Source organism: Stegostoma tigrinum, chromosome 32, assembly GCF_030684315.1.
Source record: "Stegostoma tigrinum isolate sSteTig4 chromosome 32, sSteTig4.hap1, whole genome shotgun sequence".
NCBI lineage: Eukaryota > Metazoa > Chordata > Chondrichthyes > Orectolobiformes > Stegostomatidae > Stegostoma > Stegostoma tigrinum.
In genome coordinates this window covers 38763945-38786862 of record NC_081385.1, presented here as the reverse complement: position 1 = coordinate 38786862, position 22918 = coordinate 38763945, and the positions used below count along the sequence as shown (strand labels likewise).

Below are 22918 nucleotides of genomic sequence, written 5' to 3'. Positions count from 1 at the left end.
TTCCATTTTTCATCCCAGTTTTATTCATCAAAATACATTTACAAACATGCTCTAGTTCAACCTTAAGAACTTTAAAATCTGCCCTTTTCCAGTCTAGAATCTTAATCATTGACTGACTTTTACATTTTCCAATCTAATTTTGAATTTCATGACGTTATGACATTTCTCCTCAACTCAATGGCATATCTGATATCCTTAGACTGTGACCCCTGGTTCTGGAACATCCTTCCTGCTCTTCCCCTTTCTAGTCTTGGAATTTTATACGTTTTGATGAGATTCCCCTTTCATTCTTCTATACTTCAGCGTACGTTATTCCTGCTGATCCAGTCTCTTTTCATTTGCAAGTCTTGCCATCTCAGGAATCAGTTTGGTAAATCTTTGCTGCACTCTCTCCAGCCAGAATATGCCTCCTCAGATAGGGAGACCTCACATGAGCTCAACTTTAAAGAAGTAAAAGATGGTGCATGAAGTTGATACTTCTTAGTAACTGAGATGGACAATTTTACTTTATTCATTTGTGGAATGTGGGTATTGAAAGCTGGCGAGCATTTACTGCCTATTCCCCATTGCCGTAAGCAATGGTGAGTTGCCATCTTGAACCACTGTAGCCCACCTGTTGTGGGTTGACCCACAATGCCACAAGGGAGAGAATTACAAGATTTTGACCCAGCGACAGTGAAAGAGCGTTTCCCATATTTCTCAGTCAAGATGATGAGTGGTTTGGAGGGGAACCTGAACATGATAGCGTTCCCATGTCCTTGTGGGTGGTCAGAAGGTACTGTTTGAGGATCTTTGGTGAATTTATGCAGTGTATGTTGTAGAAACACAATACTACTACTGAAAATAGGTCGTGGACAGAGTGGATATTTGTAGATGTAGTGCTGCCTTGTGCTGGATGGTGTCAAACCTCTTGAGTGTTGTTGGGGCTGCACTCAAGGTAATTGGGGAGTATTTCATCACACTACTGACTTGCGCCTTGTAGATGGTAGAGAGGCTTTGAGGAACCAGGAGGCAAGTCAATCGCTGTAGTATTTCTAACCTCTGACCTGCTCTTGCAGCCATTGGGTGTATGTGGTGAGTTTCTGGGTAATGATAACCCCCAGGATGGCTTCGCATGTCCATGACTATGTTGCTGGCTGGAAAACTACACTATAACCATCCTAAAGCATGGTGGAGGAGCCTCTCAGCATCTCATGCAAAAGATTCCATAAATTTCCGTTAGATTTAAATGGGGGTAGATTTACTAAGTGTATATCTACCACCTGGAGAGCTGCAAGTGAGTTTGGGATTTATATTTCCAAACTGGAAAATAGTAAAATCAATACTGTTAAATAGAAGGGGATTCATTCTCAGACAGAACTGGCAGCATTTGTTTAGGCAGTCTAGATGCCTTCACTTAAAACTACTGTGCAGAATAAATGAATAGTGCCACAATCACTTTTGTGGTTTATTGGGTGCAAGCTTCCTTCGAAAAGCATATGGGCAACAGCCTGATCAGTACAGCAGATAAACTGACATTGCAAGTTGTATGCTGTGAAAGTCATCTGACTTTGACTGGAGTTAAGTTGGGGGGGGGGGGGGGGGGGGGGCGGCGCGGCGCGCGCGGGGGGCAGCATGGTTGCTGCCTTACAGTGCCTCGGACCCAGATTCAGTTCCTTGAGTGACTGCATGAATTTTGCATAGGTTTCCTCCCACAGTTCAAAGATGTGCAGGTTAGGTGTATTAGCCACACTAAATTGCCCATAGCGTACAGGGATCTGCAGGCCAGGTGGAAAACAGTTAACATTTCGGTCCAGTGACCCGAATCTGGATGTTTGATGGCTTGCTATTTGAAATTTCAGATAACAGCCTGACCGTGAGACATATATAGCAATTACGACAGCTCCACCCCATCCACTTTCACAATTACATATCAGCACAAGTTGTATCACAGTACGAAACTGAAAAGCGAGGAATAAGTTGATAAGAATGAACAAAGGGCAGAGAAAAGCAAGCAAAACGTTTTGCAGAACATGCTCAAGTTCTGTAAAAGGGACACTGGATCTGAAATATAAATTCTGCTCTCTCTCCAAAGATGCTGCCAGACTTACTGAGTTTTTCCAGCAATTTCTATTTTTGTTACGCTCAGGTAAATGCAGTATAGCTCAGGTATGATCACCTGAGGTAAATGCAAAGCACTGCAGATACTGGTGATCTGAAATAAAAGCAGAAAATGCTGGAGAAACTGAGTTACCGTTTCTTCTGATGCTTCTTTGCTACTATGTATCGGACTCAAGTCGTTAACACTGTTTGTCTTTCCACAGATGATGCCGAATCTGCTGTGTTACTCCAGCACTTTGTTTTGATTACCTCTGAACCCTGGAGATTGAACAACTTATTTAAGTATAACTTCATTTTCTTGGATCTATAATAAGGGACAAAATTCCTGTACTTCTGGCTATCAAAGATGAAATCTATTATAAATAACCCATACATTTTATAAATATAATTAATGACAGAAGTTTCTTGAAGGACCACAAACCACATCCTATTTAAAGAACATATGCATTATTCATAAAGTCTCCAGCTAATACTGAAGCCAGTAAATTATTTCAATTCCACATGTTTATTTTTGTTAACAGTCTCTAATGCAGTGGCTGGAGGTAGAGGAGTAAGAGGCAAAACAGAGGGTACTGGTTGTAGTATTGAAGTACTGGACGCCAGCAATGTCATCAACATTGATCAAGACCACAGTTAAAGCAGATTGTAGGATGGTGTAAAATGTAAAATAAAATGTAGGAGGGAGCAAACACTTATAGCTGCCTTATGCTGTGTTTTTGGTTACACTACAACTCCTTCTGGTCTTTGGGCATTCTAAGTGGAGAGGTATAGTAAGTTAGTGGACCTCCTTGCGGATATGTTCCTGACCCTGGCCGATGGCTACTAACAGGTCCAGACAGCAGGTTGTGGAGGATGTCGTTGCCCCTCTTCCATGGGGACATTTGTGTCTGGGTGTACTTGGAGAGGGAGCAAGACGTGTCGACCAATATCCTCAAAGCCTTTGGGGAAGATGGGCATTGCAGTGGGTAGAAGCTTTATCTCCCTTTCCAAATCCATTTGATTTAGGCCCTTTCCTCCTCCCTACGTCTCTGTCACCTTTAATGGTTTGCATTCTCCCTTAATACATTGTGCATGTAAATTACTCAATTGGAAAATACTGGTGATTTCTTAGTGGTTAACTCTAATGCCTCAAAGCACGATGGACCCGGGTTTGATTCTACCCTCAGTTGACTGTCTACGTGGAGTTTGCACATTCTCCCACTGCTCGTGAGAGTTTCCTCTAGGTGCTCCAATTTCCTCCGACAATCCAAATATGTGCTGTTTGGGTGGATTGGCCATGCTAAATTGCCCATAGTATCCAGGGATGTGCTGGCTTAGTGGATTAGCCATGGGAAGTGCAGGGTTACAGGGCTAGGGGGAGGGAGGAGAGTCTGGGTGGGATGGTCTTCAGAGGGTGGGTGTGGACTCAATAAGCCGAATAGCCTGTTTCCATACTGCAGGGATTCCATGATTCTAAAGTATATTGCTGGTGGTTAATAGATGAAAAATACGTACCACTGGTAATTTGAAGATTAGCAGAAAAGGCTGTTCAATTGTGTGTATAAACACTTTTTGATATGAAAAAAGAACTTCTCGCTGATATTTAAAACAAAAGGGCTTGAAGCTGTGATCTTGGGTTTTACAAGCTGATGTAGAGAACCAGGAAGTCAGAGTTATAGTCACTGAAATATACAGCACAGAAAGAGTTCCTTCAGTCCAATTCAACTATGCCAACCAGATAGCCTAAACTGATCTAGTCTCATTTGCCGGCATTTGGTCCATATCTAGCTTCACCCATCCTATTCATGTAACCATCCAGATTCCTTTTAAATGCTATAATTGTACCAGCCTCTATCACCTCCTCTGGCAGCTTTTTCCATTCACACACCAGCCTCTGCATGAAAATGTTGTTCCGCATGTCCTTTTTAAATCCTTTCCCGCTCACCTTGAAACTATCTCATGCAGTTTTAAACTCACATAAGCTGGGGGGGGGGGGGGGGGGGGGGGGGGAAGACCTTTCGCTATCTACCCTCTTCAATCCCCTCATGATTTCAAAACCCTGTATAAAGGTCACCCCCTCACCCTCCGATGTTCCAGGGAAAAATTCCCAGGCCTATTCAGCTGTCCCTTTTAGCTCAAATGCTCCAATCCCAGCAACATCAGTTATGCTAAGTTAAATAAGAAACAAGATTAAGTCCAACTGGAATAGTGAGCAGATTTTAGAATGCACCTAAACAACTTTGTAAAAGAATATAAAAGGGACTTACGAAAATTGTTCCAGGCATGGCCGATTGCCTGAAGACTAAGTCAAAACCTAGAACTTCATTCCTATCAGCAATTAGGTGTACCTATGCCATCAGGAACTGCAGCAATTCAAAGAGGAAGTTCACCACCACCTTCTCATTTCACCATATGGGATGGACAATAAAATGTTGGCCTAACAAGCAATGCACACATACTGAGGACTTTTTTGTAAAGAGGAGACAGCATTCTAGACAATTAGTTTGGATTTAGTAGATTGATCGGTAAGGTAGTGAAAAAAGATAGGAGAGAAAGTTGCACATTTATGGTACAGGAACTGGGGAATTGGATTGCTCCTCAAGTTTGCACTCACTGTTTTCAGTGTTGTCTAATGGCCACCTTCTACACTGCGCCGCCATAATTCTATGAAGCAGGACAATGCCTTGGCTTCTGAATGGCAACAAGCAAAAAGTTTGTGTTTTCTCAGCCAGTGACCAGTTGGCAAAGTAGAAAAGTACTGTGAAACAGGCTCAACAATAAGAATGTAATGAGATCTCAGTCAGCCAGAAACAGTACATAGCGTGTTATGCTACACGGTACTGCCTTTCTTAGGTGAGGAACCTACAATACTCCCTAACTGTGGCGATCGTGTATCTCCAAGGTCATATCAAAATGGTGTATATCTTTTTCCTGACAACAGCACAGACTTTTCTCCACAGACCTCCTCCAACAAGGGAAAAAGAGGAATTACCTGTGATACTGTCATAGCCATATTGCTCTGCCCACCACACAGCCAGATATCTCCAAAGTAAACATCTTTTAAAACAATTTTGTCCACCCTTCTGAAATACGTCTGTTCTGCAATAATCAGAAATGGACCGCCGGGACCAACAGGTTCAAGGGAGACATTCCAGACACTGATGTTACCAAGCCCACCTGAAAAATAAAACAGAAATAAAAAAAGTGAGGTGCCAGTGCTAAGTGGAGGGAGGTGGAAGTTATCATAGGATGATAGATTCCCTACAGTAGAGAAAGAGGCCATTTGGCCCATCAAGTCCACACCGACACTCCAAGCAGCATCCCACCCAAACCCACCCCCTACCCTATCCCTGCATTTCCCACCCTAGAAACCATGTGCAATTTAGCATAGCCAATTTACCTAAGCTGCACATCTTTGGACTGTGGGAGGAAACCAGATCATTCACAAGAAACTCACACAGACACAGGGAAAACATTCAAACTCCACATAATTGCCCGAGGCTAGAATTGAACCTAGGTCACTGACACTGAGGCAGCACTGCTAACCACCGAGCTACCATGCCATCCCAAAATGACACCGCTGAAGCAGTGACTATAATTTAACACCAATCAAAAACAAATCCTTGTCAGTAGAGGCCTCAGGAATATATTTATTGATGGCCATGGCCTCGTGGTATTATCGTTCGACTGTTAATCCAGAGAATGTTCTGGGGGGACAGGTTCAAATCCTGCAATGGCAGATGGTGGAATTTTAAGACAACAAAATATCTGGAATTACGAATCCAATGATGACCATGAATTCACTGCCGATTATCGGAAAAACCCATCTCATTCACTAATGTGTCTTTTAGGGAAGGAAACTGCCATCCTTACCTGGTCTAGCCGACATGTGGTTGAATCTGAACTACCCTCTGGGTAATTCGGGATGGACAATACATGCTGCCAAGCCAGTGACGCCCTCATCCCATTAATAAATTAGACTAATTATATTGCATTTTTAACGTTGGGATATTTTACAATGCATTTATAAGAGAATGGTCAAAGAAAGAGTAGGGCCGATCAGGGATAGCATAGGGAACTTGTGTGTGGAGCCTGAGGAGGTAGGGGAAGCCCTAAATGAGTTTTTTGCTTCTGTCTTTACGAAAGAAACCAACTTTGTAGTGAATGAAACCTTTGAAGAGCAGGTGTGCATGCTGGAATGGATAGAGATAGACGAAGCTGATGTGCTGAAAATTTTGTCAAACATTAAGATTGACAAGTCGCCAGGCCCGGACCAGATTTGTCCTCGGCTGCTTTGGGAAGCGAGAAATGCAATTGCTTCACCACTTGCGAAGATCTTTGCATCCTCGCTCTCCACTGGAGTCGTACCTGAGGACTGGAGAGAGGCAAATGTAATTCCTCTCTTCAAGAAAGGAAATAGGGAAATCCCCGGCAATTAAAGACCGGTAAGTCTCACGTCTGTCGTCTGCAAGGTGTTAGAAAGGATTCTGAGGGATAAGATTTATGACCATCTGGAAGAGCATGGCTTGATCAAATACAGTCAACACGGCTTTGTGAGGGGTAGGTCATGCCTTACAAAACTTAGAGTGTTTTGAGGATGTGACTAGAAAGGTTGATGAGGGTCGAGCTGTGGATGTGGTGTATACGGACTTCAGTAAGGCATTTGATAAGGTTCCCCATGGTAGGCTCATTCAGAAGGTCAGGAGGAATGGGATACAGGGGAACTTAGCTGCTTGGATACAGAATTGGCTGGCCAACAGAAGACAGCGAGTGGTAGTAGAAGGAAAATATTATGCCTGGAAGTCAGTGGTGAGTGGAGTTCCACAGGGCTCTGTCCTTGGGCCTCTACTGTTTGTAATTTTTATTAATGACTTGGACGAGGGAATTGAAGGATGGGTCAGCAAGTTTGCAGACGACACAAAGGTCGGAGGTGTCGTTGACAGTGTAGAGGGCTGTTGTAGGCTGCAGCGGGACATTGACAGGATGCAGAGATGGGCTGAGAGGTGGCAGATGGAGTTCAACCTGGATAAATGCGAGGTGATGCATTTTGGAAGGTCGAATTTGAAAGCTGAGTACAGGATTAAGGATAGGATTCTTGGCAGCGTGGAGGAACAGAGGGATCTTGGTGTGCAGATACATAGATCCCTTAAAATGGCCACCCAAGTGGACAGGGTTGTTAAGAAAGCATATGGTGTTTTGGCTTTCATTAACAGGGAAATTGAGTTTAAGAGTCGTGAGATCTTGTTGCAGCTCTATAAAACTTTGGTTAGACCGCACTTGGAATACTGCGTCCAGTTCTGGGCGCCCTATTATAGGAAAGATGTGGATGCTTTGGAGAGGGTTCAGAGGAGGTTTACCAGGATGCTGCCTGGACTGGAGGGCTTATCTTATGAAGAGAGGTTGACTGAGCTCGGTCTCTTTTCATTGGAGAAAAGGAGGAGGAGAGGGGACCTAATTGAGGTATACAAGATAATGAGAGGCATAGATAGAGTTGATAGCCAGAGACTATTTCCCAGGGCAGAAATGGCTAGCACGAGGGGTCATAGTTTTAAGCTGGTTGGTGGAAAGTATAGAGGGGATGTCAGAGGCAGGTTCTTTACGCAGAGAGTTGAGAGAGCACGGAATGCGTTGCCAGCAGCAGTTGTGGAAGCAAGGTCATTGGGGTCATTTAAGAGACTGCTGGACATGTATATGGTCACAGAAATTTGAGGGTGCATACATGAGGATCAATGGTCGGCACAACATTGTGGGCTGAAGGGCCTGTTCTGTGCTGTACTGTTCTATGTTCTATGTTCTAGAATTAGGTATTGACAATAAAAGCTTGTCGATATTCCCTCAACTCTTTGTGCTATGATTGTTCCAATTGATACTGAGGTAGTTGAAATCCCTAATGTAATTGTACGATTATTATGTTTATACATCTTTAGCGAGTAGACGACATTTCAGCTCCTTAATTGCCCAATGACTCTTAGGGAGCCTATAATACAATCCTAATAGAGTGACTGCAGAAAGTGAGGCGGCATGGGAATGGGGAAAATGTGGCAGATTGGATTCAGAATTGGCTGATCCTTAGAAGACAAAGGGTGGTAGTGGATGGAAAATATGCAACACGGGTGCTCAGTTACAAGTGGTATAACACAAGGATCTGTCCTGGGTACTCATCTATTTGTGATTTTTTAATAAATTATTTGGCTGAAGGAGTTGAAGGGTGGATTAGCAAGTTTGCAGACGAAACGAAGGTGGGTTGTGTTGTGGACAGTGTGGAGGGCTGTTCTAGGTTACAAAGGGACATTGATAGGATGCAGAGATGGGTTGAGAAGTGGCAGATGGGGAGTTTAACCCTGAAAAGTGTGAGGCGATTCATTTTGGAAGTACAAACTTGAAAGCAGTAAGCAGGGTGAAAGGAAAGATTCTTGGCAGTGTGGAGGAGCAGAGGTCCTGGGGTTCCTGGTCACAGTTCCTTGAAAGCTGCCACCCAGGTGGATACAGCTGTTAAGAAGGCATGTGGTGTGTTAACTTTCATTAATAGAAGGATCAAGTTCAAGAGCCATGAAGTTATGCTCCAGCTATACAAAAGCCTGGTTCGGCTACATCTGGAGTATTGTGTCCAGTTCTGGTCACCTCACTACAGGAAAGATGTGGAGGCATTGGAGAAAGGCGCATAGGAGATTTACCAGGATGTTGTCTGGAATAGAGGGAAGGTCTTACGAGGAAAGGTTGAGAGAGCTAGGGCTTTTCTCTTTAAAACGAAGGATAAGAGGTGACTTGATAGAGGTGTACAAAATGATCAGAGTATAGCTAGAATAGACAGCCAGAGACTTTTTCCCCAGGGTAGAGGTAGCTATTATGAGGGGGCTTAGTTTTAAATTGTGTGGAGCTAGATATAGGGGAGAGGTCAGAGGTAGGTTCTTTACTCAGAGAATGGCAGGGGGCGTGGAATGCATTGCCGGAGAGGATAGTGGAGTTGGCCTCATGAGGGCCATTTAAGCGGCTATTACATAGGCATATGGATGATTGTATAACATAGGGGTAGAGGTCAGACAGACCTTACGATTAGGATAAAAGTTCAGCACAACATCGTGGGCTGAAGGGCTTGCACTGTTCTCTGTTCTATGTCAATGACAAGGGGCATAATATTAAAGTGAAAGGCAGGAGGTTTAGAGGGGATTTGAGGAAAACTTATTTTAACCAGGGCGTGGTGGGAACTGAAATTGCCTAAAGAAGACAGCTGAGACAGGAAATATTACAACTTTTGAGAAAAGTACTCGGAGAAACACGAAGTGGCATAACATTCAAGGCTTCAGGCTTATGGGATTCATATATAGTTTCGTCAGTACAGACTTGATGGGCCAAAGGGTATCATATACTCTGGGATTATATGAACAGACACACAGTGTTAATGACACTGGACTGGTAATGCATAATTCCAGACCAGTGCTCTGGGAAGATGGGTTCAAATCCTACCATGGCAGATGATAAAATGTTTTTTTTTCCAAAATCTAGAAACAAAAGCTAAATAATAATGACCATTGTCAATTGACATAAAAACCCATCTGGTTCACTGATGTCCTTTATGGAGGGAAATCTGCCAACCCTACTCAAGCTGGTACATATGTGACTCCAAACTCTCAGTTTAATTGCCCTCTGGCTATTGAGACCATTTCAATCAGGTCAAAGTTAACCTTGAATGAGCAACAAATGCAGTGACGCTCAAATTCCATGTGAGATTAAAGAAAAGAATGCTGAAATTAATCGGGACCATTTCAAAGAAAAAGTTTTATTCCCTGAATAAAATTGAATCATAAAATCTTTACAGTGTGGAAGCAGGCCATTCAGCCCACACCGGCACTCCAAACAGCATCCCACCCAGATCTATTACCCCACCCTATCCCTGCAACCTTGCATCTACCATGGCTAATCCACCAGCCTGCACATCCCTGGACACCATGGGCAAGTTAGCATGGCCAATCCACATAACTTGCACATCTATGGACTGTTGGAAGAAACCACAACACCAAGAGGAAATCCATACAGCCATATGGAAAATTTGTGGAGTTTGCACAGTTCAGGCTGGCATTGAATCCAGGTCCCTGGTGGCGTGAGGCATCAGAGCTAAGGACTGAGCCACCATGCTGCTCATCAAAAATAAATCTGTCTTTTGAGTCAGAAGAAAACAGTTCCCAGACTTTCATGATAACAAAGTGTGGAGCTGGATGAACACAGCAGGCCAAGCAGCATCTCAAGAGCACAAAAGCTGACGTTTCGGGCCTCTGTGATGAGAGCTCTCTGACGAAGGGTCTAGGCCCGAAGCGTCAGCTTTTGTGCTCCTGAGATGCTGCTTGGCCTGCTGTGTTCATCCAGCTCCACACTTTGTTATCTTGGACTCCAGCATCTGCAGATCCCATTATCCCAGACTTTCATATTCAATAACTTATCGATATAAAATCTTAGTCAAAATCCAGCCACTCCCTTCATGACAGCCCTGCGGGTGTACTTTCACACATGGGCGAGACTGGTTCAAGGCAGTGGGCTCACCATCACCTTCTTCAGGGCTTTTAGAAAAGGGCAATAAATGCTGGCCGAGCCAGAGACATCACATCCCATGAATGAATGAAAAAAGGCTAGACTCTTGACAAAATATGTACTTCTAACTGTTTGTACAATTGGTCACCTTTAAATAAGTTTCTTCCAGAATGCAAAGACTTCATCTGTTGTAAAGTTTGTTGTGAACGAATATCTCCATTTTCAAAGATGTGAATACCTCTAATCTCACTTGTCCTGACACCTTTTAAAACTACAGTTTAGTTCACACTGCCTCTCACTGTTACAACCGATTACATCTGCCATGTTCCTACCCATTTTATTTATGTTCTCGCAACTACCCTCTTCACTGTTTGTAACACCTGCACATTTTCAAATCAAAATTACAATTTAATACAGAAAATAGAACAGTCCAGCACAAAACAGGCCCTTCAGCCTAAAATGTTGTGCCAACCTACTGTCTGAATAAAATCAATCTACCCTACATTTTACAATCCTCCTTTTGCCTGTCCAAGATTCACTTAAAAGTTTCTAAAGAATCTGACTCCACTACCATTGCCAGCAGCACATTTTACACACCCACCACTCTGTGTGAAGAACCTACCTTTGAAGTCTCCCCTATACCTTCCTCCATTCACCTTAAAATTATGCCGCCTCGTAATAGTCATTTCCGCCCTTGGAAAAAGTCCCTTTTGTAAACCTATATCAAATCACCTCTCATCCTTCTTCGCTCCAATGAAAAAAGCCCTAGCTTCCTCAACCGTTCCTCATAAGACCTGCCTTCCAGTCTAGGCAGCATCCAGGTAAATCTCCTCCGCACCCTCTCTAAAGCTTCTACATCTTTCCAATAATGAGGTGAGCAGAGCTGAACACAATACTCTAAACATGGTCTAACCAGAATTTTAAAGAGCTGCAGCATAACCCCACAGCTCTTAAACTCAATTTCCCTGCCAATGAAAGCCAACACACCATATGTCTTCTTTACAACCCAAACAACTTGGGTAGCAACTTTGAGGGATCCATGGACGTGGATCCCAAGATCTTTCTGTTCTTCCACACTGCCGAGAATCCTACCTTTTAGGTTATTAATTTATTTTTATTCACTTGTAGGACATGTGCATCACTGACTGGCCAGCATTCATTGCTTCTGCCTAGTTGACCTTGAACAGAATGGCTCACTAAGCCAATTCAGAAAACGGTTCAAAGTCAACCATTTTGCTGTGGGTTTAGAGTTTAAGGACATTAGTGAGCCAAATACGCTACTCTAACAATTGGTAATTGTTTCACAGTCATCAGTTGCTTCTTAATGGAAGTTACTTTCTTTAAAATAAACTCAGATTCCACCATTTGAGTTTCTGGATTAATAGTTTAGCACTAATGCCACCCTCCACTTAATGTATATTCAAAAGAAAAATGGGGGCAATACTGGCAGCTGGTGAATACCATTGTTTGATTCCTTTGAGCCTAAAGTACAACAATTACCCTGTGTTTTCTGTACCTTGGCTAATTTTATATCTATACTTGTCCGGCCACTTTAATTGTACAACTTCAATTTTGCTCAGAAGAAGCAGTATTTTATCTGAACTCCAAGCTTATCAACCCTCTGTTAATCAAATTAGTTAAACTTCATTTGATCTGCATTCGCTAATCCAAGATACTTTCAAGTGACCATTTTCACTCTGATCCTTCACTCAGTTTTCTCACCACCAGTCAAAAAGAATAATCTATCGTTACAAGTCCCTCCTCCTCCCAGTTTCTAAACAGGAATTGACATTTATTGCCCGAGTCCTCTGCCATATCTGGAATTTGAAGACTTGAACCAATCTGCTACTGTCTCCACCCTTACTTCCCTCTGCAAATTTGAATCCAACCCATTTGGTCAGATGACGAGAGGGGAAAAAAGAAAAAAAACTTTTAACGGGTGAAGCAGTCTTCAGTGGGGCACTCTAACAGAAGTCATATGTGGTGACTGGAAGCTTATTAAAATCAAAATATCATTGTTAAGGGTGATGATACCTCCCAACCCCTGCAATGCCCACTTCTCTCTAAAAGGTGGTTTAATTATAGGTTCATACATTGCAGAAAAGGCCCTTCGACACCGAGTCTGCACTGATATAACTACCACTAAAAATATGCTAATCCCAATCTCCTGCACACGTCTCATATCCTTGAATGCCATAATATTTGAAGTACTCATCCAAATACCTTTTAAAAAGGTCATAAGGTTCCCAGCCTCCACAACGTTCCCAGGAAGTGCATTCCAGATTCCCATCACGTGCTGCATGAAAAAGTTTTCTCGTAAATCCCCTCTGAATCTCCTGCCCCTTACCCTAAAACTATGCCCTCTTATGATTGATCTGTCAACCGAGGGAAACAGCTACTCTCTGATCGTCCTGTCCATACTCCTCATAATATTATACACATGAATCATGTCCCCTCAGTCTTCTCTGCTCTAAAGAAAATAATCCAAGCCTATCTAGTCTCTGCTTCAAGCTTAATTTCTCACGGCCAGACAACATCCTGGTAAACCTACTCCTTACCTTGTCTAGTGCTATCACAGCTTTCCTGTGACTGAGGTGACCAGAACAGCACACAGTACTCCAGTTGTGGCCTGACCAACTCTCTGTACAACTCCAACACTACTTACGCGCTCTTATACTCTGTGCCACAACTGATGAAAGCAACTGTCCTATTCACATGCTCTGCCAACTTCAAAGATCCGGTGAATAACATCCCAAAAATTCTTCTGTTCTTCTAAGCTACTCGGCGTCCTGCCATTCGTTAAATATTCCCTCATTTTGTTTCTTCTTGAAATGTGCACCACTTCAACACTTAGCAGGGTTTGCCACTGGTCTGACATTCTCGCCAACACATCAATATCTTCTAGTAAACCACTACAATTTTCTTCACTGTTGTTAACAACTCTACCAATTTTAGTATCATCTGCAAATTCACTTAATATTCCCGCCCCCACATTTTCATCTTTATCATTTATGTCCGTAAGAAACAAAGGTTCCAGGATTGATCTTTGTGGTACACCATTGGACACCAGCCTCCAGGCACTCAAACAGCCTTCTACCAAATGAATGTTTGATCCATCCCACCAAGTTTCCCTCAATTCCATGAGATTTAACTTTCTTGATTAGTCTCTCACGCGGGACCTTGTCAGCTTTGCTAAAACATAAACTACATCAATTGAACTTCCCTCACCCACATACATGATCATATTTTCAAAAATTTCTAACAAACTGGTTACACATGACCTCCACCTGACACAGCCATGCTGATTACCCATGACTAACCCACACCTTTTCAAGTCAGAAGATATTTACTAGGATGTTGCCAGGGATGAAGATTTTGAGTCATAAATATAGGCTGGAAGGCTAGGATTTTTTCCACTGGAACATAGGAGGTTGAGAAATGGTCTTAAAGATTTACAAAAACATGCAGGGCAGAGAGAAGTAAAAGTCAAGGTCTTTTCCCTAGGGTGCGAGAATTCAAAACAGGAAGCATATTTTAAAGGTACGTTTGGATAAGCACACAAATGAGAAAGGTTTAGAGGGTATAGCCCAAATGCAAGCAAACGGGACTAAGTGTAGTCTGGGAACTTGGTCCGTCTTGATTAGTTGGATTGAAGGGTGTTTCCATGCTGTTTAACTTTATGACTTTAATCAGCATTTATTTGCTCCTTCACGATTTTCTGCAGTCGCTGCCCTATCATTGATGTGAGATGCACTGGTCTGTAATTTCCTGGTTCATCTCTAACAGCCCTCTTAAAAAGAATGGAACCACATCAGTCATCCTCATGTCCATTGGCACTTCCCATGTGGTCGGAGGGGAATTAAACATGTGTCAGAGTCCCTGCAATTTCCTTCCTTGCCTTCCATTGCTGCCTGGGGTGCAGTTCTTCTAGATCAGGGGGATTTGTCTGTTTTTAAGCCTGAGGGAGCCTCCAATACCTCCCCACTTCCCATGTCAAACTCTGCAAGTTCATGGTCCCTTTCCCTGAATCCCGTTCCTACATTCTTCTTTTCCAAAGCGAAGACTGAAGTTCAGCGTTCATTCAACACCCTGCCAATATCCTGCAGCTTTATATATAAGATTGCCCCTTTGGTCCTGAATATGCCCTACTCTTTCCCTGATTAACCTCTTCCCCATAACAAATTTATAAATATCTTAGGATTCTCCCTAATCCTGTTTGCAAGTCCTTTTTCATGCCTGCTTTTTGTGCTTCTAATTGCTTTCTTAGGTTCCCTAAGGTGCATATTCTACTTTTGGGTGTTGGAAGTCTTTTGGGGTGATTCCTTGCTACCTCCTATTTTACTCTATAATGGCAGCATCAATATTTAAGAAAGAGAATCAGGAATAGGCTACAGCCTCTCAAGCCTGCTACATAATTTCATAAAATCATGACTGATCCTCAACCTTAAATCTACTTTTCCACTTGAGCCTCACATCCCTTGATTTCCCTAGTGTGTAGTAGTCTTTCAATCTCAATCTTAAAAATGCTCAACAGCTGAGCATCCAGAACCTTCCAGGGTATTCACAACCAGATCGAGAAACATCTCCTAATTATAATCCAAAATGACTCCCTTTATTCCAATCCCAACATTGATGTTCTACGTCCAGGGATAGGCTGACTCTAGCCTTTTCCACCAATATTATCACCAAAACTAAAACATTCTGGATACAGATTATACAAGCAAGTACAATTCACTACCTAAGATAATGAAATGTGAGGCTGGACGAACAAAGCAGGCCCAGCAGCATCTCAGGAGCACAAAAGCTGACGTTTCGGGCCTAGACCCTTCATCAGAGAGGGGAATGGGGTGAGGGTTCTGGAATAAATAGGGAGAGAGGGGGAGGCGGACTGAAGATGGAGAGAAAAGAAGATAGGTGGAGAGGAGAGTATAGGTGGGGAGGTAGGGAGGGGATAGGTCAGTCCAGGGAAGACGGACAGGTCAAGGAAGTAGGATGAGGTTAGTAGGTAGGAGATGGAGGTGTGGCTTGGGTTGGGAGGAAGGGATGGGTGAGAGGAAGAACAGGTTAGGGAGGCAGAGACAGGTTGGACTGGTTTTGCGATGCAGTGGGTGGAGCGGAAGAGCTGGGCTGGTTTTGGGATGCGGTGGGGGAAGGGGAGATTTTGAAGCTGGTGAAGTCCACATTGATACCATTGGGCTGCAGGGTTCCCAAGCAGAATATGAGTTGCTGTTCCTGCAACCTTCGGGTGGCATCAGTGTGGCACTGCAGGAGGCCCATGATGGACATGTCATCTAAAGAATGGGAGGGGGAGTGGAAATGGTTTGCGACTGGGAAGTGCACTTGTTTATTGCGAACCGAGCGGAGGTGTTCTGCAAAGCGGTCCCCAAGCCTCCGCTTGGTTTCCCCAATGTAGAGGAAGCCACACCGGGTACAGTGGATGCAGTATACCACATTGGCAGATATGCAGGTGAACCGCTGCTTAATGTGGAAAGTCATCTTGGGGCCTGGGATAGGGGTGAGGGAGGTGGTGTGGGGGGCAAGTATAGCATTTCCTGCGGTTGCAGGGGAAGGTGCCGGGTGTGGTGGGGTTGGAGGGCAGTGTGGAGTGAACAAGGGAGTCACTGAGAGTGTGGTCTCTCCGGAAAGCAGACAGGGGTGGGGATGGAAAAATGTCTTGGGTGGTGGGGTCGGATTGTAGATTTCGGAAGTGTCGGAGGATAATGCGTTGTATCCGGAGGTTGGTGGGGTGGTGTGTGAGAACGAGGGGGATCCTCTTTGGGCGGTTGTGGCAGGGGCGGGGTGTGAGGGATGTGTTGCGGGAGATGCGGTCAAGGGCGTTCTCGACCACTGTGGGGGGGGGAAGTTGCGGTCCTTGAAGAACTTGGACATCTGGGATGTGCGGGAGTGGAATGCCTCATCGTGGGAGCAGATGCGGTTGTGGCAGAGGAATTGGGAATAGGGGATGGAATTTTTGCAGGAGGGTGGGTGGGAGGAGGTGTATTCTAGGTAGCTGTGGGAGTCGGTGGGCTTGAAATGGACATCAGTTACAAGCTGGTTGCCTGAGATGGAGACTGAGAGGTCCAGGAAGGTGAGCGATGTGCTGGAGATGGCCCAGGTGTACTGAAGGTTGGGGTGGAAGGTGTTGGTGAAGTGGATGAACTGTTCGAGCTCCTCTGGGGAGCAAGAGGCGGCGCCGATACAGTCATCAATGTAACGGAGGAAGAGGTGGGGTTTGGGGCCTGTGTAGGTTTGGAAGAGGAACTGTTCCACGTAACCTACAAAGAGGCAGGCATAGCTGGGGCCCATGCAGGTGCCCATGGCCCCCCCCTTAGTCTGTAGGAAGTGAGAGGAATCTAAAGAAGTTGTTGAGGGTGAGGAAGAGTTTGGCTAGGCGGATGAGGGTGTCGGTGGAGGGGGACTGGTCGGGCCTGCGGGACAGGAAGAAACGGAGGGCCTTGAGGCCATCTGCAGGCGGAATACAGGTGTATAGGGACTGGATGTCCATGGTGAAAATGAGGTGTTGGGGGCCAGGGAATTGGAAGTCCTGGAGGAGGTGGAGGGCGTGGGTGGTGTCACGGACGTAGGTAGGGAGTTCCTGGACCAAAGGGGAGAAAATGGAGTCCAAATAGGTGGAGATGAGTTCGGCGGGGCCGGAGCAGGCTGAGATGATGGGTCGACCAGGGCAGGCAGGTTTGTAGATTTTGGGAAGGAGATAGAAACTGGCCGTGCAGGGTTGGGGAACAATTAGGCTGGAGGCTGTGGGTGGGAGGTCCCCTGAGGTGATGAGGTCATGAATGGTGTTGGAGATGATGGATTGGTGCTCGGGTGTGGGGTCATGATCGAGGGAGCAGTAGGAGGTGGTGGCGTTTGGCCTCGGTGATGTAGAGGTCAGTGCACCATACTACCACTGCACCACTTTTGTCTGCGGGTTTGATGGTGCACCACCTTTGTCTGCAGGGAGCGGAGGGCTGCCCGTTCTGCGGGGGAGAGGTTGCAGTGGGTGAGAGGGGTGGAGAGGTTGACCCGACCAGTCCCCATCCACCGACATCCTCATCCGCCTAGCCGAACTCGTCCTCACCCTCAACAACTTCTTTCGATTACTCCCACTTCCTACAGACTAAGGGGGTGGCCATGGGCACCTGCATGGGCCCCAGCTATGCCTGCCTCTTTGTAGGTTACGTGGAACAGTTCCTCTTCCACACCTACACAGGCCCCAAACCCCACCTCTTCCTACGTTACATTGATGACTGTATCGGCGCCGCCTCTTGCTCCCCAGAGGAGCTCGAACAGTTCATCCACTTCACCAACACCTTCACCCCAACCTTCAGTTCACCTGGGCTATCTCCAGCACATCCCTCACCTTCCTGGACCTCTCAGTCTCCATCTCAGGCAACCAGCTTGTAACTGATGTCCATTTCAAGGCCACCAACTCCCACAGCCACCTAGAATACGCCTCCTCCCACCCATCCTCCTGCAAAAATTCCATCCCCTATTCCCAATTCCTCCGCCTCCGCCCCCACGATGAGGTATTCCACTCCCGCACATCCCAGATGTCCACGTTCTTCAAGGACCGCAACTTTCCCCCCCCCCACAGTGGTCGAGAACGCCCTTGACCGCGTCTCCCACATTTCCCGCAACACATCCCTCACACCCCGCCCCTGCCACAACCACCCAAAGAGGATCCCCCTCGTTCTCACACACCACCCCACCAACCTCTGGATACAACGCATCATCACCGACACTTCCGCCATCTACAATCCGACCCCACCACCCAAGACATTTTTCCATCCCCACCCCTGTCTGCTTTCCAGAGAGACCACTCTCTCCATGACTCCCTTGTTCGCTCCACACTGCCCTCCAACCCCACCACACCCGGCATCTTCCCCTGCAACCGCAGGAAATGCTACACTTGCCCCCGACACCACCTCCCTCACCCCTATCCCAGGCCCCAGGATGACTTTCCACATGAAACAGAGGTTCACCTGCACATCTGCCAATGTGGTATACTGCATCCACTGTACCCGGTGTGGCTTCCTCTACATTGGGGAAACCAAGTGGAGGCTTGGGGACCGCTTTGCAGAACACCTCCGCTCGGTTCGCAATAAACAACTGCACTTCCCAGTCGCAAACCATTTCCACTCCCCCTCCCGTTCTTTAGATGACATGTCCAACATGGGCCTCCTGCAGTACCACAATGATGCCACCCGAAGGTTGCAGGAACTGCAACTCATATTCCGCTTGGGAACCCTGCAGCCCAATGGTATCAATGTGGACTCCACCAGCTTCAAAATCTCCCCTTCCCCCACCGCATCCCAAAACCAGTCCAGTTCGTCCCCTCCCCCCACTGCAACACACAACCAGCCCAGCTCTTCCCCTCCACCCACTGCATCCCACAACTAGTCCAACCTGTCTCTGCCTCCCTAACCCGTTCTTCCTCTCACCCATCCCTTCCTCCCACCCCAAGCCACACCTCCATCTCCTCCCTCCTAACCTCATCCCACCTCTTTGACCTGTCCGTCTTCCCTGGACTGACCTATCCCCTCCCCACCTATCTTCTTTTCTCTCCATCTTCGGTCCGCCTCCCCCTCTCTTCCTATTTATTCCAGAACCCTAACCCCATCCCCCTCTCTGAATGGTCTAGGCCCGAAACGTCAGCTCTTGTGCTCCCGAGATGCTGCTGGGCCTGCTGTGTTCATCCAGCCTCACATTTCATTATCTTGGATTCTCCAGCATCTGTAGTTCCCATTATCTCTAATACAATTCCCTACCTTCTTTCACTGCTGTCACCTTGTGAGTAAAAGCAGTGTTCTCTCTCTGGACGATCACATGAATTATCGCTCCCACGATACCATATCCCCAAATCACAGCTCGAGCAGGTTCTTTCTGTAACACCATATGATTAGCATAGTAAGATGCAAATCCAAACTCTGAAAGACAGAAACAAACTGCCTTAGAACAAGGAGATGGTGAGGGCTCCAGATACTGGAAGTCAGACAATAAAACGTGAGGCTGGAGAAGAACAGTAGGTCAGACAGCATCAGAGCAGCAGGAAAGTCAACATTTCAAATCAGGACACTTCAACAGGATTGGGAAAGGGGAAGGGAGCTCAGAAGTAAGGTGGGGGCAGCGGGGTGCCGGGGGAAAGACAGGTGGGATGGCGATAGGTAGATGCAGGTCAGTGGTTTGTAGGGATTGCTCAGTGGGAAGGGTGGAGCAGTTGGGAGAGAAGGAAGATGAACAGGTTGTGTCAGGTCAAGGAGGCAGGGATGAGAGGGCAGGCTCGATATGGGATGAGACTGAGGGTGGGGAGATTCTGAAGCTGGTGAATACTATGTTGAGGTCATGGGGCTTTAAGCTCCTGAGGCAGAATATAAGGTGCTGCTCCTCCAGTTTAAGTGGGTTCATTTTGACAGTGGAGGCAACTCAGGTTGGACATGTCAGCAAAGGAGAGAGAGTGGTAGTGGGAGGGGGACTCGAAATGGCTGGTGTTGGTTGAAGCATATAGAGCATAGATGCCCCACGAATCAGTCACCAAGTCCGCACTAGATCTCTACAGTATAGAGGAGACCACATTAGAGCAACGAATACAACAGACCAGGTTAGAAAACGTACTGTTCATCCACTTCACTAATACCTTTCACTCTGATCTTAAAATTCACCTGAACCATCTCTGACAACTGACTTCGTACCAATATCCATTTCAAACCCATTGGCTTCCACAGCTAACTCAATACATCTCCTCTCACCCACCATCCTGCAAAAATGTGATCACATACTCCCAACTCCTCCATCTCTGCTGCATCTGCTCCCAGGATGAAGCATTCCATTCCCAGTCATCCCAGATGTCCTCCTACTTCAAGGACCAAAACTTCCCTCCCCCATGATTCATAATGCCCTCAACCGCATCTACTGTATTTTCTGGTCTTCTGCTCTCAAACCCTCTCCTCACAAGAACAATAAGGATCGAGTTCCCCAGTCTTCACATACCACCTCACTCATCTCCAAATCCTCCACCATTTTTGCCACCTACAGTCAATCAGGCCCCACCAAAAAGATATTTCCTTCATCCCTATCTGCTTTCCATAAAAACCACTCACTCTGAATCCCTCATCAGCTCCACACTCCCCAACTTTTCCACCACACCTGGCCCCTTTCCTTGCAACTGCAGGCAGTGTTAGACCTATCCCTACACCTCCCCTCTCATCTCATCTCCATCCCACAGCCCCAAACAATCCTTCCAAATCTGGCAGAAATTCACCTGTACATCTTCTAAACTGGTCTACTACATCCGTCGTTCCCAACGTGGTCTCCTCTACTTCAAAGAAACCAAGCGCAGACTCAGTGACTGATTCACGGCACATCTGGCTCTGTTTGCTATAATCAATACCATCTTCCAGTTGCCAGCCATTTCAACTCCCACTCTCTGGGTGTCCCCCATTGTCACAATGAGCCCACACATAAACTGGTGGAACAAAATTTTATATTCTGCTTTGGGAGCTTACATCCCAGTGACCTCAACATAGTGTTCACCAGCTTCAAAATCTCCCCAACCCCAGCCTCATCCCACGTCCAACCCTCCCCTTCACCCCCACATCCAACCCTCCCCTTCACCCCCACATCCAACCCTCCCCTTCACCCCCACATCCTTCATCTCTCACTCCCAGTCCATCTTCTTTGCCACCCATCCACCCCACCCCTCTCACTGACTAATCCCCACTAACCCCCACATCACCGTCCCACCTATATTACCCCATCTCAACCCCTCCCCCTATTTATTGCCGAGCTCCCCTCCCCCACTCCATTACTGAAAGGTCGAGACCCGAAATGTCAACTTTCCTGCTCCTCTGATACTGCCTGACCTGCTGTGCATCTCCAGCTCCACATTTTATCGGCTCTGCCTCAGAACAATACTCTTGAGAATTTGACTAGCATTGATTACATACTAATTTTCAATAACTGAGGGAGACATGGTCACTTACCTTTACAAAACCTGTAATCCAGCAACAGCGCAACTCCAACAAACAAACACAAGAACTTCCGTCTCGCCATTATTATCCAACTGTCACCATCTACTGGACCTCAAGATAACATGGTGTACAGCTGAATGAACATAGCTGGGCAAGCAACATCGGAGGAACAGGAAAGCTGACGCTTTGGGCCTAGACCCTTCTCAGCCCCGCCCCCTTCACCAGATGGCCCAACCCCCATTATCTCCGGCCCCATCCCTGCGCAGTCCCACCCCGAGTGGATTCCTTTGCCGAAGTCTGCAAACAGGAGTGCGCAGGCACGCCCTCTTTCTTTCACATAGAATATATTTTTTTCCTACCCAGATTTGATTTTGTTTTCCCATTGTCCAGTCTTTCCCAGCTTACAGCAGCGATTTTTCTGATACTTCACATCAGTTTATAGGATTTCCAGATAGCTGGCTCCAGCTGCCTGTTTACAATGGATGTGTAAACTCTTTGTACTTCCATCCTCATCTCGATGGTTTCAGCGCTCTCCGCTCGTTCCTGGAGGGAAAGCCTGAACCTCATACATCACTCTCTCCATCCCCATTGTCAAGATTGTGCTTACTTCTTAAACTTGAAGGTGTGACTGTGGATATCCGCAGGCCCCAGTTATCCTTGTCTCATTGTGGGGTACGTGGAACATTCCTTATTCCAGTCCTACGCAGGTCCGTCCCCATAAAACTGCCTCCAACACAATGTTGACATCATTGGTGCTGCTTCCCTGCCTTTTTGTTTCCAATTTCCACCTCCCCCCACCACCTTCACCTGGTCCATCTCCAAGTCCTCCCTTCCTTCCCTTGACCTCTCTGTTTCCATTTCTAGGGATAGGCTGGTGATCTTTACTATACATTCTCAGACCCTGCATCCCGTGAAGAATCCATTCCATTCTCCCAGTTTCTCCATTTCAGATTCATCTTTTCCAATGATGCCATCTTCCATAAGTGGGCCTCAGAAATGTCTACCTTTTCCTGAAGATTCCCTACTACTGTGGTCAACAGGGCCCTTAACTGGTCAACCTATTCACTGAATTTCTGCCTCACCCATTGTCTTCCCTCTCACAACAATGATAAGGTCGCTGGAACTTCACTTAATGCTCCACCAGCTTCCAAACCCAAAGCATTGTAAGCCGACATTTCTGTTACCTCCAACACGATACCATTATCAGGCGCATATTCATCTCCCCTTATCAGCATTATACAGGGAATGTTCTCTTCAGGATATCCTGGACCACTCCTCCTCCACTCAACACCCCATCACAACACTAGTGTACCTTCCCATGCAATTCAAGGAGTTGTAATACCTTCTCC

The 22918-nt window shown here is 46.0% G+C and overlaps 1 protein-coding gene across 4 annotated transcripts in view; it reads right to left on the bottom strand.

The window, feature by feature from the left end:
• siae (sialic acid acetylesterase) overlaps window positions 1-21779 on the bottom strand; it is a 77484-nt gene extending 55705 nt beyond the window's left edge. For 3 of the 4 annotated variants that reach the window (XM_059638920.1, XM_048562398.2, XM_048562400.2), the window contains exons 1-3: window positions 21582-21779; window positions 19371-19529; window positions 5072-5256 (exon numbers count right to left, since the gene is read on the bottom strand). In XM_059638920.1, coding sequence (XP_059494903.1) covers window positions 5072-5256; window positions 19371-19529; window positions 21582-21651 — 414 coding nt within the window. In that variant the 5' untranslated portion in view covers window positions 21652-21779. The remainder of the gene's footprint in view (window positions 1-5071; window positions 5257-19370; window positions 19530-21581) is intronic. The other variant, XM_059638921.1, reaches the window with a different exon arrangement.
• Between the last annotated feature and the right edge of the window lie 1139 nt (window positions 21780-22918).